The sequence below is a fragment of the Acipenser ruthenus genome, chromosome 2 (genome assembly GCF_902713425.1).
Source record: "Acipenser ruthenus chromosome 2, fAciRut3.2 maternal haplotype, whole genome shotgun sequence".
Taxonomy (NCBI): domain Eukaryota; kingdom Metazoa; phylum Chordata; class Actinopteri; order Acipenseriformes; family Acipenseridae; genus Acipenser; species Acipenser ruthenus.
This window is the reverse complement of record NC_081190.1, coordinates 77708376-77724442: the sequence shown is the minus strand read 5'-3', so window position 1 is coordinate 77724442 and position 16067 is coordinate 77708376. Positions and strand designations below refer to the sequence as shown.

General features: G+C 37.6%; 1 protein-coding gene across 1 annotated transcript in view; it reads left to right on the top strand.

Moving 5' to 3' along the window:
- Window positions 1-1146: 1146 nt before the first annotated feature.
- The window catches only part of focad (focadhesin), a 94188-nt gene continuing 79267 nt past the window's right edge, over window positions 1147-16067 (top strand). The window contains exons 1-4 of the mRNA XM_034014913.3: window positions 1147-1233; window positions 8039-8124; window positions 9677-9751; window positions 13526-13680. Coding sequence (XP_033870804.3) covers window positions 8068-8124; window positions 9677-9751; window positions 13526-13680 — 287 coding nt within the window. The 5' untranslated portion in view covers window positions 1147-1233; window positions 8039-8067. The remainder of the gene's footprint in view (window positions 1234-8038; window positions 8125-9676; window positions 9752-13525; window positions 13681-16067) is intronic.

Sequence of the window (16067 nt, the reverse complement as noted above, 5' to 3'; positions counted from 1 at the left end):
GCATTTTCTCCCCTTACAGGCAGGCCCGCAGGCGGACAGTCTACAGGGGTCGCTGGTGGGCGGTGAGCCGAGGACACCCTAAATGCTCCATGTACTACATGTAAAATCATACATTTTATAAACATTATGGGCCATATTCCAGTTTAAACTGGTAAAATCTCATAAACAGTTTTAGATGCAGATTTCATATTTTTTTCAGACAATATCTAATAGTACTCTTCACTTTGCCCTGCGGTCTAAATTGACATAGTGTGGTTATGTGACTTTTAGGTTTTCAGATGATAAAGACCTAACAATTTTCAGTCAATTGTTTTTACAAAGAGCACCCCTCTCCACAATGCAAAACTCTGTCTGAGAGTGAGAGTCTGACTTCATCTTTGCAGGGTTAAACATTGCACACTAGTGCTGTGACCATGACATCAACCTCTCACTTTCTGTGAATACCAGATTGAGGTCATGGGACTTAATTGTCTTCTTAATATTCTTACATTTTCAGTATGCACAGTTTATTATTATTATTATTATTATTATTATTATTATTATTATTATTTAAATCTGTGATTATTTTAGTCAAGCGCATGACTACATGACATCCCGATATAACCCCAGAATCTAATACTCAGAATTTGCTCATTTAAAAAAAAAAAAAAAAGGATGTATCGGATTACTATATGTTCAGGTGTACTATTATTTAGTAAGTTGTCAGTCTGACTTAGGTACAATGCACAATGTCCCACCACCCAGAATGTGTACTTATTAGATACCTTTTATTAATGGTTTTGGAGCTGTGATATGGAAACAAAACAAAACAAAACAAAAAAAACATCTATGAAATCTGGAGACAAGGCTTCTCTTGACCCGTGTCATGTTGTTTTTAAACTTTTAAATTCTAATTCTGTACCTTTTCTTAACTTCTCTGCAGTCAGTGTACACTGTCCAGATGGGAAAATGCAATGGGGAACCAGATAGAGGAAGGGGTTTATTTTAATGTCGGATGTCAAAGTTTTTAGTCGATCCATATTGCTTCCAAAATGATAAGTTGATCGAACATCACGTGCAGACGTTTATTTACATTTAATTTTCAGTTCACAGTATCGTTGAGCAATAGCTTCAAAAACACAGAAGAGTAACGTAAAACGCTTTTTCCATTTTGACCTATTCCGTCTGCCGTACATCCATACACAGTTTCTGCAGCGTCAATCTTGAAGTTTTGTGACTACTCACCGGATGCCGGTAGGTTGAATTTTCTTGCATTATTATTATTATTATTATTATTATTATTATTATTATTATTATTATTATTATAAATTATTTGAACTATTTGATTCTGCATTCTTTATCGTCACATACTAACCAAATAGTCTGCTATTTCTCGTAGAATAAGGTAGCCTGCTTATATCAACCTCGAACGGGATAATTAATTAATATATACCGGTAATTAATTATATATATATATATATATATATATATATATATATATATATATATATATATATATATATATATATATATAATATATTAGTGTGTACTTCAATTTATAAATGCTGGATACGGTAAGATATTAAGTTAAAGCTGCTATTTGCTCTCATAAGGGCGCCAGTTAAATATTAAATGATTACAAATGAACACCAAATGTTCATATTTAAATTCTAATTTTAATAATGTACGTCATAAACTTGCAGTCATTTATACCAGCTTGTACATTCTCTCCTTGTTGGAGACATGCCTAGGTATAAGAAACAACAACTGTGCTTCATATTGACTTTAGTTTATGCGCATATGTTTAAGCCATATTAGCGTTGTATATGGTTAGTTTTACAGAACCTGATTAGCACTGATCTTGGACTATACCAAATGTTTCATCGGTTAAGGTAGTCCATTAGTGTTAATCATGGTATGTCAAACCAGCCCAGAGTGTTTAGTATTGCTGTTCATTTTTTGTACTGGATTTGGAGTCATTTTCAGTTTTTTCAATTACAGTACTGTTAATTTCCTGATCATAAAGAAAAACAGTAAAATATTTTACCACACTACTATGCTTAAAAGCCCTTATACAAGTTTACCATAGTAAAATCATAGCAAAGTGTAATAAAACAAAGTGAAAGCATGGTAACACATAGGTAAGCTTTGTAAAGAACAGTGAGTTATGGTAAAGCATATTAATAAACCTGTCAAACCAGGGTAAACTCTGGTAAATGCATAGTACAACTCTGCTAAAGGCGTGGTAAAATTACAAAAGTACCACAGAAAAATACTTAGTGGTAAACTTAATTTGCCTGTTTTCATTGAACTGTTCGCTGTAGAAAATCTTGTAACAAATTGATTGACCCACCTAGAATACAGTAAGTCTTAAACATCTATCTCAAATTCAGAAAAAAGTTGTTCTTACCTTTTATTTCATGTAGCCTAAATCCATTTAAAAGGCTGCTTTGCAACTGCTTCTGAAGCACGAAGGCGCGCTAGTAGGACCAGGGCAGATGATGAGTTGTGTCTTGCATTATCAGGTCAAGAAGGGTGTGCCTTCCCTCATGTACTGTTGCCATTTCAAAGATCTGTGTCCTCATCACAGTACACTGACAGTCTGCCAGTGTTCAACTTAGTAACAGGTGTTTAGTTTACCCCAGCATTTTGTTATTCTTCTGGGAATTATCTCTTAAAAGGTTGAGCTCAGAATAAAGGATTGTATGTGGCACCTTATATTAAAGGTATACAGTATCCTATATCGTTTATAACATGTCAAATAATAAGTGGAATTAATAATGCATTGGTGTGATATATTTTACACTTGTCTGTGGTTGTTTATATATATATATATATATATATATATATATATATATATATATATATATATATATATATATATATACACACAGGGCAGCAGTGTGGCGTAGTGGTTAGGGCTCTGGACTCTTGACTGGAGGGTTGTGGGTTCAATCCCTGGTAGGGGACACTGCTGCTGTACCCTTGAGCAAGGTACTTTACCTAAATTGCTCCAGTAAAAATCCAACTGTATAAATGGGTAATTGTATGTAAATAATGTGATATCTTGTAACAATTGTAAGTCGCCCCTGGATAAGGGCGTCTGCTAAGAAATAAATAATAATAATAATAATATATATAATGTGTTTAATATAATGTTGTAAACTGTTCTTTTCTGTTGAATTCTGAAAAAGTTTAAAGTTTTTCCTAAGACCCTGTTTGCTACAGGTGGATTGGAAAATTATTTTGAATTCAGTTTTCATACCCAGGCCTTTACCTAGTAAATGCAGCTACACACTGAGAACACACTAAGCTCCCTCATCATTTCTCTTCTAAGTAATATTAGACATACCTAAGCCTCTTTCACACTGACACTTCTACTCGGGTTCTAGCTACCCGGGTCACAATCCTGTGTATTATTATTATTATTATTATTATTATTATTATTATTATTATTATTATTATTATTATTATTATTATTTATTTCTTAGCAGACGCCCTTATCCAGGGCGACTTACAATCGTAAGCAAATACATTTCAAGTGTTACAATACAAGTAATACAATAAGAGCAAGAAATACAATAACTTTTGTTCAAGCAAATTACAAGTGTGACAAACCACAATAATACAGCAGATAATAGTGATAGTTACATCAGGATATGATTAAATAGTGATAGTTACATCAGGATGTGATTAAATACAAAGTACTACAGGTTAAACACTTGGCAGATTACAGTATTCTGAAGTACAGGATTAAATGCAGTAAAATAGGGGGCAGATAAGAGCAAAATAAAGCACATTTACATGAAGGGTGATAGTGTCCCAGGATACAAACAGAGGAGTTCTACAGGTGCTGTTTGAAGAGGTGAGTCTTAAGGAGGCGCCGGAATGTGGTGTAGTGTGAAACCATGTACCTGGGTCATACCCAGGTTAATTTGGGTCCCAGCGACCCACCTCAGGATGTGGGTTGACACGCTTTGACCCGGGTTGAGCGAGACAAAATGCATGATGGCAGATGAAATAACAAACAGCCACGCCTGGTTGAAGGTTTCACTTCTGCAAGGAACATTTTTGTTTATTCTGTTTAGCCATATTTTTGTTGCTTGAAACACACCATAAGCCAGATTGCAGCAGGGATGAAGAAACATTTGCTCTACACAACATTTGAGCCGATGGTTCAATCCAGAGAAGCTTGGATGGAAGCGTCTGTAACAAGCTGCTTTCGGGGCATTGATACGCGTATTGTTTACTGTGTCTGTCATCCAAGTCAATCCTGCTTTATTAAAAGCAGTGTGAAATTGCGTAGCTGACCTGTATGACACCGGGTCCTGACCCGGGTAGGTTCCGACCAGAGCAGGCCAGTGTGAAAGGGGCTATAGACATAGTATAGGGAAAGTGTACCCTGACCCTCATCATACTGGTTCCCCTCCCCAATATGGAACAACAATGATATGGCCCTTGGGGAATAGGCAAGAACATGTATTTGTGTGTAGCCATGGTCACATATTGAAAGATAAGGCCCTTGTAATGCAACAAATTACATTTTCTAAATTTAAATACAATTTTGCCAGTACGTTTGAAGGATTGTAGCATAACAAATGGCTATGATAATATGTGACAGGTATACATTAGAAATACGACAAGGCTAGTCAACACACAACCTTCCTTAAAACTTAAGGGAATGACAACAGCTAAAGCTGTTCAGTGTTTCATTTCATTTTGACAACAAACTGCTCGGTGTTGACCTTCAGAGATTTCCCTGATTCTTTTCCTGTCGTACCTGCAGCTATATTAGACCTATGGTGATGATGTTCCATAATTAAGAAGAGCCTAAGTGCAGTGTCCATTTACAATGATGTGGACAAAAAGAACAGGCCACATCTTTAAAGTCTAAATCTAAAGAAAAAAAAAAAAATCCCAAAGTAAATGTTAGATGCAATAAAATGTTCTTCCCATGTGGTATTACAAGTTGCATTTTCACTACAATTACTTTCTTAAAAATCTTTTCCTTTCTTAAGTCTTTTCCTAACTGAATGTCCTTTGCACTGCTATTGTTGTAGTTGAATTTTTTTTTGCAACAATACATAATACAAAAGAAGCAACAACAGTAAGTAGTGACAAATGCTTTGTAGCGTTACACAATACACACTTATCTCATTGCAATTAGTAGACTACATGGGAGTATCATGTTGTAACAGTATGCACTTTCCACATACTGTAAAGCCCTGCCCTCTGTGTGTCATCTAGTGATAACATGTTTGTCGTATAGGATGTCTGTTGTCTCCCTGGAGCAAACTTGTATGGCTAGATTAGCACTAACAGTATCTGATATGAATGGGTGGATAGCGTTCCAAGAACTGGGCGTGTGGCAGACATTTGAAATACAGTATTCTAATGCAGGATTGCCTTGTCCAAGGTTATTTGCTTTAAAACTGCAAACCCACCAACCAAATTAACCAACCAACTCAACTATTATTTTGAGAAAATTAAAATATATGTACAGACTTTAGTACACAGTTTCTGTTTTGACCTGCCAGTATAAGATTAAGTAATAAGGCGTCCTGCCGCATGAAGCATTGTTTAAGATGCTTTTTGTACCACTGATGCTGACACAGGATTTGGATGTTGGAAAGTGGGTCACTAGTTGGTTTCTCATAGAAAACCTGTTAATGTGACCTATGCATAATGGAAATGAACTTCTTCATTTGAAAAGTAGGTCATATTCTGTGACCCTGAACTGATCAAACATCAAGGTACTGTATCCTCAGATGTACTCTTTCTTTGTGACACTTCCTATATTACTTATTTCTTTTTACATAGTGATTTTTTTTTATATATATAATTAGTAGTAACTCGACAGTACTTGCACACTTAACTTGTACCTTCTTTCCTTTGCTGTTTTCCACAACGAAATCGCTATGGTCACGGGCACATTCTTCTGGGGTTTTTGTGTAGGCATTTTTGTACATTTCACCACAATTCTGTTTTAAATCCTCTGTATCTTAACTGTAATACAGCTTGAAATCCCGCAAACAAGCCTCCATCCTGATTGTAATCTCATTTTAAATCTCGCAAGCGGAGTCTCCAGTAGAAATGTAGGAATGTGCTGTCACTCAGTAGTTGGGGCGGGTTTAAAGTATTGAGAACGAATCAATGATAGATGCAAGTCAGGAAGGCGGGACATTGCCCAGCAGCGCTGGGAAATGTATTTATTATTATTTTTGTAGTAGGTTTTATTTTTTTAATGGGAAAAGGGTGAAGTCAACGTGAATTGATTAACCATTTCCACAGTTTTTCCGGTGTTTTTCAGTGTTTATTGGCTAGCCACCGATTTTATTTTTTTTTGTATCGGGAGGTGCTTTATCGGGTTTTATCGGTTAAAACCGAAAATCAGAAGCCCTAAATATAATTAAAGATCAACATACAGCACAATGTAAGCCTTACCCCATAATTAAAAAATTCTCTGTGCATGAAAATGTTGCGCATAACAATAAAGTATTAATGTTATGGTACACAAATATATGTTTTCATTTATGAAAGTTTTGACTTTTATTTACACTAAGAAACAAACACTAAAAGCCACAAACAATGTTTTTTTCTGTCTAAAAGAAAGAACAAAAAGGCATAGCAGTAGAATCCACAAAAGCAAAATTCCAACCTTTCTACTCAACATATTTAAGGAGACCAAATGCTCCAGAACCTGTGTTTTTTAAATTCATAAATCATAATTATTTTTTGGTCTGACTTAAGTCTGCTTGTATTTTTCTACCGAGTTACCCAAACTAACTTATTCAATATCGAAAACTATCCATGCCAGAACACTAAGCTCTAGGAAAGTGGGAAGTGAAGTCCTGCATTCATTACATTTCTTAAAACTGCATCATCACAATTAATATCAAACTTAACTTTAGGGGAGGTCATTTTCTAAACATTTAATACGATCGACTAGTAGTAGGGAGAGTTTAAATTACTGTATTTCTTTCTTTTTCTCTATATATCTAGCTAGAGTAATTTTGGAAAAAAAATACTAGTACCCAACATCAAAACTACCATATAATGCTGCCATGAATTAACCAGTAGACCCTTAAACATTGCAGTAGTGTAACTACAGTACAGCCAAATAGACAGTGAAATTAAATCCGTCTAACTTCTCTGAGCCATTACTTTCCATCAGCAGCTGCTAAGCAACGTCTTTCAAACACAGTTACTTATGCTTGGTAAGCAGTCAGCAAGAAAGCTTGAAATGGATTTCAATAAAACCTTACACAGGAGGTCACATGAAAGGGCCGCAACTTAGGATAGTGTTCAGTCCTTTAGTCCACTCCGATCCAAGACGTGGCCGGGTCCATGTTTTCCAGTTCTCAGTGGAAACAACAACGCACAATATGTGCCCGCCAACATTCTGAAGTTAGCACCTTGCACAATGCAGCTGTATTACCAGCGTGATTAAATAATAATAATAATAATAATAATAATAATAATAGTAGTAGTAGTAATCCACGGTGGGCCTGCCAGTGTCAGACAGACAGATGAGCGTCCCTGTGACACAGACAACTGCAAACCTGAGAGTCCTGACAAACCATGCTTGCGTAAAAGACACCGGTACCAGTGTCCCCGAGAGCCTTGTAGCCTAGGCCTTCCACAGTTATTTGTAAACATGTACTCTATGGTAAATGCAGTAAACTAAACTGCCCTTACACATACACACTACTGAAACTTGCGTTCGTAAATTGTGTAACAGTTGTAGAGTGTGTATACAGTCTTTGTTATAGTCAAACGTTTTTTGAACACATGGGTTTTTTTATTTTGTCATGTGTAACCATATAAACTACATTAAAACACAATGAGACAGATTATAAAGTCTTTGCACCGTACAAGTGTTACCAAACAAGTAATAAGCAACTAAGACATGATTATTTGAGGATTCAAGTGTTCATAAGGTGTTGGGTTTTGTAATATTCAAAGGTAGATTTCCCTTTTTATTATGCAAATTTGATTTTGATGTAAGGATTATTACAGACCCAATAGCTGTCCTTTATTTATTTATTTTTTCTTTCAGCAATATCGTTCTTGAAATGATCTGCTAAGATGTCTGAAGATTTAAAGAAAAGATTGGAATTCCCTAATTCTCTTATTCAGGCCCAGGTACAGTGCTAATTTAAACTATTATTATTATTATTATTATTATTATTATTATTATTATTATTATTATTATTATTATTGTATTTTATTTATTTTTTGCTCTGAATGTCTGTACTTGGCCCCTTACTGTTCCTCATTTATATAAATGACCTGGACCAAGATAAACACTCCAAGAGTGTTAGATTTGCAGATGATACCAAACTTGGTGCAGTAGTGAATTCTGAAACCACAGCCGAGCTAATTAAAAGGAATTTGGACCTTTTATGTAACTGGGCAAAGTTGTGGCAAATTAATTTTAATGTTAAGAAAATTATTGAGTATTGGGTGTAAAATCTATGTTATGAGTATAAAATGAACGGGATGGAAATAGGGCACTAGGACTTTGAAAAGAATCTCTGGGTTATAGTGAAGTCATCATTAAAAGTACCTCGCCAATGTGGTGAGGCAAATAGAATGTTAGGTTATATTGCAAAAAGCATGGAATATGTCTAGAGAGGTTGTACTAAGATTAAACAATACCCTAATTAGACCCCACCTAGATTACTGTGTGCAGTTTTGGTCACCTCACTACAAAAAAATAATTTGACTTGAGGTACAGAGAAGGGCAACTAGGCTGATCCCAGGACTTAATGATATGAGCTATGAGGACAGGTTAAAATAATTCAATCTCTTCAGCCTAAAAAAAAGAAGGGAAAGAGGGGACTTGATTTGAAGTCTTTAAAATGATAACTGGTATAGATAAAGTTAACCCAAGGCACTACTTCAAATTTAGCACAGAGAGAAGAACAAGATTGCATAAATGGAAGCTGAGTAAAAGTAAGTTTAGAACAGATGGTAGGATGCACTTATTTTTTACACAGTTATAAATACATGGAATAGAATACCAGGTGAAGTAGTAGGATCTAAAACACTGGGAACATTTTAAAGGGTACATAAGGACCTTTTTAAATTTATTGTGTTACATGTGCCATGTGTTGCTACAACTGTTTACGTAAGGTGAGTGTATTGTTTTAATTTTTTTTTTTTTACATTTTGACCACTTTTTTAAACTTTTAAATTGCATTCCCTACCTCAAGATGGCTTCCCATGTACCCGCATGGATCTCTCAGAACTACATTTCCCATCATCATCCTGCTCACTGGTAAAACCATCTCAGTTACATTTGTGAGCAGGATGATGATGGGAAATGTAGTTTTGAGAGGTCCATGCGAGTACATGGGAAGCCATCTTGAGGCAGGGAATGCAATTTAAAAGTTTAAAATAGTGGTCAAAATGTAAAAAAAAAAAAAAAATTTAAAACGATACACACACCTTATGTAAACAGTTGTAGGAACACATGGGAACATGTAACACAATAAAATAAAAAGGTCCTTATGTACCCTTTAAAAACAACTAATTTCTGATTTAAATTAGTCTGTTCTCCGCTTCCCCCCTGTCGAGGAACATGGTGTGCTAACAAGGAAGGAGTCTTGATGGGCCAAATGGCCGTTTCTCTTTCTCAAACTTTTATGTTCTTAATGCTAAAAAAAGGAATACTAATACTTGTTTTCTTCAGGCTGTGAGGAGTCTAACCACTGCAGTGCTGAAAGAAAAAGGTTTGAGTGAGAAGATCACACAGTCCTCTGATCAGGTATGTCTTTTCTTTGTTCTGTGTGCAAAAAGGTAAAAGGGCATTTGTAATCCCTTTTTATTTTCCATTTCTGAGTACGTCATTGTCTACCTTGGGCAGCATTAGATTTGTTTGGAGGGTCTTCAATTAAATTGGTTGTACTCTTTAGAAAGTTAAACACACCCTCCAAGCGGTTTTGGGACTCAATATATGGAAATACTGTCACTGTTTATTATTATTATTGAAATTATTATTATTATTATTATTATTATTATTATTATTATTATTATTATTATTATTATTATTATTATTATTATTATTTATTTCTTAGCAGACACCCTTATCCAGGGCGACTTACAATCGTAAGCAAATACATTTCAAGTGTTACAATACAAGTAATACAATAAAAGCAAGAAATACAATAACTTTTGTTCAAGTGTGACAAACCACAATTCAATAATACAGCAGATAATAGTGATAGTTACATCAGGATATGATTAAATAGTGATAGTTACATCAGGATATGATTAAATACAAAATACTACAGATTAAACACTTGGCAGATTACAGTATTCTGAAGTACAGGATTAAATGCAGTAAAATAGGGGGCAGATAAGAGCAAAATAAAGCACATTTACATGAAGGGTGATAGTGTCCCAGGATACAAACAGAGGAGTTCTACAGGTGCTGTTTGAAGAGGTGAGTCTTAAGGAGGCGCCGGAATGTGGTCAGGGACTGGGCAGTCCTGACATCTGCGGAGCAAGGGTGGAGAAGGAGCGGGCTCTGGAGGCAGGGGAGCGTAGTGGAGGTAGAGCCAGTCTTCTAGTGCAGGCGGAGCGGAGAGGTCGAGTGGGGGTGTAGGGAGAGATGAGGGTCTGGAGGTAGCTGGGTGCAGTCTGGTCAAGGCATCTGTAGGCTAGTACAAGAGTCTTGAACTGGATGCGAGCGGTGATCGGGAGCCAGTGGAGCGAGCGGAGTAGTGGAGTAGCGTGGGCGAAGCGAGGCAGAGAGAACACCAGGCGGGCAGCAGAGTTCTGGATGAGCTGGAGCGGACGGGTGGCGGACGCAGGGAGGCCAGCCAGGAGGGAGTTGCAGTAGTCTAGGCGGGCGAGTACCAGGGCCTGGACTAGGAGCTGGGTAGCGTAGTTGGTGAGGAAGGGTCGGATTCTTCGGCTGTTGCCCAGGAAGAATCGGCAAGTGCGTGCCAGAGTGGAGATGTGCTGGGAATAAGAGAGGCAGGGGTCCAGGGTGACTCCAAGGTTCTTAGCGGAGGAAGAGGGAGAGAGTGTGGTAGATTTCAGAGGAACAGAGATAGAGAGATCGGAGGAGGAGGGAAAGAAAAGGAGGTCAGATTTAGAGAGGTTGAGTTTGAGGTGATGCGAGTGCATCCAGGAGGAAATAACAGACAGACAGGTAGAGATACGGGAGGAGATGGTGGAGTCAGAGGTGGGGAAGGAGAGGAAAATCTGAGCATCATCAGCATAGAAATGGTATGAGAAACCATAGGATGCGATGAGGGGGCCCAGGGAGTGGGTCTAGAGAGAGAACAGGAGAGGACCCAAGACTGACCCTTGGGGGACTCCAGTTAAGAGAGGGTGAGGTGTGGAGGTTGCTCCACGCCAGGTTACCTGGTAAGTGCGGTTGGAGAGGTAGGAGGAGAACCAGGCCAGAGCAGTGCCAGAGATCCCCAGGTCAGCGAGAGATGATAGTAGAATAGAGTGATCAACAGTGTCAAAGGCAGCAGAGAGGTCGAGGAGAATTAGGACAGAGGAGAGAGAGGCAGCTCGGGCACACTTAAGTGAGTTGGTGACAGACAGGAGGGCGGTTTCAGTGGAGTGAGCAGAGCGGAAGCCAGATTGGAGAGGGTCAAGCAGAGAGTGGTTGGACAGGAAAGCAGAGAGCTGGCGGTGTACAGTCCGCTCGAGGGTTTTGGAGAGGAAGGGTAGGAGGGAGACAGGAAGGTAGCTCTGGAGGGAGGTGGGGTCGAGGGTAGGTTTTTTGAGGAGGGGAGTGATAGAGGCTTTTTTGAAGGCAGAGGGAAAGATACCAGAAAGTAGAGAGGTGTTGAGGAGGGAGGAGATGAAGGGGAGTAGAGCAGGAGCAGCAGCTTGAAAGAGGTGAGTGGGGAGGGGGTCCAAGGTACACGTGGTGGATTTGTGACCCTGGAGCAGGGAGGAGAGGTCAGAGTCTGAGAGGGGCAAGAAGGTGGAGAAGGAGGGTGAGTTAGTAGGGGATGTAGTTGGTGTAGGGGTTGGAGCAGGAGGGGGTGCGGGGGAGGGAGAGGTGTTAAAGAGTTTGCGGATGTCTGAGATTTTAGAAGAGAAGGAGGCAAAGTCATCAGGGGAGATAGAGGAGGGGCCTTAGGGCCCTTTGTGTAAGGATATGAAAATCAAACATCTATCAGTTCATGCAAGTCTACCTAAAACTGAAGGCTTTATATAAATAACAAATTAACTAGCATTTTTTGGAAATTCTATGCGTCTTCCAGCAATGAAGTACATGTTGGAACAAAAACTTTAAAGCTGCTTTTATTTTAATCAATACCTACCTGTATAATTATTCTAATTATCTGTTATTCTGGGAGTGAACAGGCAACTTGCAAGCAAACTACCACTAGAACATGACTCAAATGCTATTTAGGCTATAACTCATCAATTGAAACAGCAACTCTTTGCTTACCATCTCCTGTTTCAAAATAGGAAAGGAAAATGTTATAATTAATTTGAAATGTTGATGACTTCATCATGAAAAATAAGCAAGGCAGTCAGTCTCAGGATTTACATTTGACATGTCAGCGTATTCAATTGTCAGGAATTGCCTGGAGGCAGAGCTTGGTGCACTGTGGAGGCTGTAGTTCCTAAGAAGGGACTTGAAAATGTGTTTCAAGATGATATCCTTATTCAAGAATATATCCTCCGACAAAGCGAGACTACCACAATAGTTAATATTGCCATGTGGAGCAGCAGCAGTCTGTACATGGCAGTCTGGCTTTGTGGGATGCAATATGAAAGTATAAATATGAATAATACTTTGTAGATCACCCCTTTCATTTAATGATGCCCCCGGAAGATGCTAGGCAAAGGCTACCTTCCAGTTTTTTTGCAAGTTGGGGCCTTGGACTTTTGGATTGGGAAACAGCAGTAGTTGCCATGGGGAAGGGATGCGTTCCAAATTGGTCACATGATAAGTAGCTGCACAAAATAGGCCAAGAAGTCAAAAACAAATGTATTTTTTTTAAGAACAATGTATTTAGCCTCAACCATTTAGGCCTTTAAAGTTAAACTGAAGATTTAAAGAAAAGATTCCCTAATTATTTTTTTTCCCCCAAAGTGGTACATTAAACGTATAGAAATGTTTGGAACAGAAGTATTGATTTTTAAATATGAAATCACAATAGAGAATTATACTGTTGGGTTTATGTTTTTAGCAACATAATTCAGTTCTAAATTTAAGCACGACAGGGTGTTTGTGTCGTTGTTGTGCTTTTGTAGCTTGGCTTTGTGAAGCACAAGGTGAAGCCGAAAGCCTTCAACCAATCTGAGAAGTGGTGATATCCCACTATGACACACACTCTGGAGTGCCATATTAGAAGTGTATAATGGCTATGAGGTTAATTGAAAAATAGGTTTAAAAAGAACGGTGGTAATGTCCTGTGATATTACCACGGTTATGACATCACGTAGCCGATTGGAATCAATAGGAGGATGATCCTTGCCATTGTAAAATTTAAGCAATACAGTTTGGAATGAATAGGAGGACGATTATTGCCCTTTTATAATTGATGTTCCTTTTCAGACCCCTGCATTGGAGCTGCTATGGGAGAAGTGCTGCAGTGACAATGTGGTGGTGCGGGCTGCATGCTGTGACGCTCTGGTGGTGCTTGTGGCCCAGGACCATGCAGACCATCAGTATGTGCTCAACAACATCCTGAATCTCATTCCATCTGCCAGGTACAATAGTCTTTACCTGTATATACCACTTAGGAACTGTAGCAGCACCAGGTGTGTGTGTGTATATATATATATATATATATATATATATATATATATATATATATATATATATATAATTAGAAGATTGAAGTATCAGATGCAATAGCTGTATAGCAGGGGAGCCAGCATAGCATCAGATAAAGTTTTTTTTTTTTTTTTTAATGACCACTGATGAATCCTAGTATGCAGTGCTCCAGATAAAGTTTTGGGTCTGGGAATAATTTACATATGAACACTGAAAGAGTAAAATGTATTTTCAGGGGGTAAAATGCAACATTACCTTGAAGTCATGAGTAATCTCGATAAATACTGTACAATCTGTAATGGTTATGGAGTAGGCATTAAAAAGAGCCTTCCATTTTAACTGCAGTGTTACTTTGAACTACTGTACAACCATGCGTGTGTTCTACAAGGTTTTTTATCGTATGTCAATCGTATATGTTAGTATACGTGTATTTTTTCCCCAATAATGTAAAACATTTGTGCTGTCTGACGTTAAATCTGCATTGCCAGTACCATCTACCTGCGTTTACTGTATTGTTTATTAAAAAAAAGAAATAAAAAACACATCAGGATGCATTGAAATGATTGCGTTTGGTAGTCCTGTCTGTACTTCTAATTTTGTTTAAACAATGTTTTTGATTCCAATAACATTGTTGAGATTATTTGTTACCAATAACACAATTTGAGATTTTATAAATATATACAGTATATTTCAGCTCTAGCACAGGATGCTGGTACACCCCTAGAGTTTCCTGTTGCTTGTTATCATAGGGTGAATCCACATTCTTCTCTTTTTTTTCTTCTTCTTCGGAGCAATAACCTTGTAGCAGCTTGCACCCGATATCTATTGCCTTCAGATTATATCCAAATTTAGCAGGACATGGTGGTGGTTGTGACGTTTTTCGCCCCAAAATCGAACTGGTTTGGATTTTTTTTTCACAGTGATTACGCTCAAGTATTAAAGGTAGTATTCAATTCCATAGGTTTTATTTTTTACCATAGAAAACGCAGCGAATAAACGCTATAGTGTGAATTGCCCTTTATTGTGATTGGCTGCAAAGACAACAGGGTGAGCCAGAGATTGGATAATGTTTGTTGGTTGTTTTATCTTGTGTACAGTTTCCTAGTAACTGGAGACAGTGTATTCTGGGAGATGTAGTTGTTAGTGGAAGTTTTAGGGGAGGCAGCCAAGCTGTGCACCAAAATTGCTATGCATATTTTTACTCATTAAATTTAAATTTAGTGCGTAAAAACAGCAGGTACGCAGCTTATCTGGACTGCTGCTAGTATGTATTTCCTAAATTATGGCTCCTGTCATATCCTCTCTGACTGTATTTGAGATAACAGATTTGCATTAATGGTCACTGCCTTTGCAGTAATATACCCAAATTCTGAATGACAGTAGTAAAGACCATATCACAAATGAGTTATGGTTGGGCTGACATATTGAATATACAGTAAATCTAATAAAAAATTGCAGTGCTTTTGATCTATTTTATTTGTCATAAAACATAACCTTAAAAGCCAGTGTGCTGGCTTTCTAAATATAGTATCCAAGCCAGTTACAATAATACAAAGTTGCAGATGATTCCCATGGCTGGGCTGTTAAGTTAAAAGGGATACAAGAAGATTTAAGAAACCTCAACCCAGTACCGTAGATAACTGATTATGTAAAATTAGCAGCAGTACAAGGAGTAAAACTGTCATCTCTAAAATCCAGTAAGAGACTGATCAGCTCAACTCTGCCTTCCTTTACTATTCTGTTACTGGAGAGATGTACTGCTGCTACGCACTTGCATTCTCCAGCCAGTACTTACTGCTACTGCTGATACACAATGCATGCATCCATGTTTTCAGTGTGTACGTTAGTAGTCCTGCTTTTTAGGAGGATTCAATTGACAAGCAATAGAGTACATGTTTACATTTTTAAAGTATATGTGCAGTATATTCAGTGATGTATTTTCATTAAGAATTGTTCTTCATGCACATATTAAAATATGTGAGGCCAGGTATCATTTCCTGTAACACAGGAAACTAATGGTGAGAGGAAACCTACTCTATGTGTGCATTGGAATTGTAGACTTCCTGCAGACACAACTAGAACAGTTCCATCAGTATCACATTTTATTTAATCTGTCCAAAGCTAGCTTTACTTAACTCAGGAGTTATAGTTTTGTGAATAGAGACCTATCTTCTTCAAATGATGTTCACAGCTGTATTCTTGGATTCTCTTGATCAAATGTGGTTGTCCTCTGAAAAATAACTGTTAACTAAACCATTTCAGACACACAGAATTATTGTTGTTGTAAGAACTTCTGTGGTTTGCAGGGCCAAACAATATT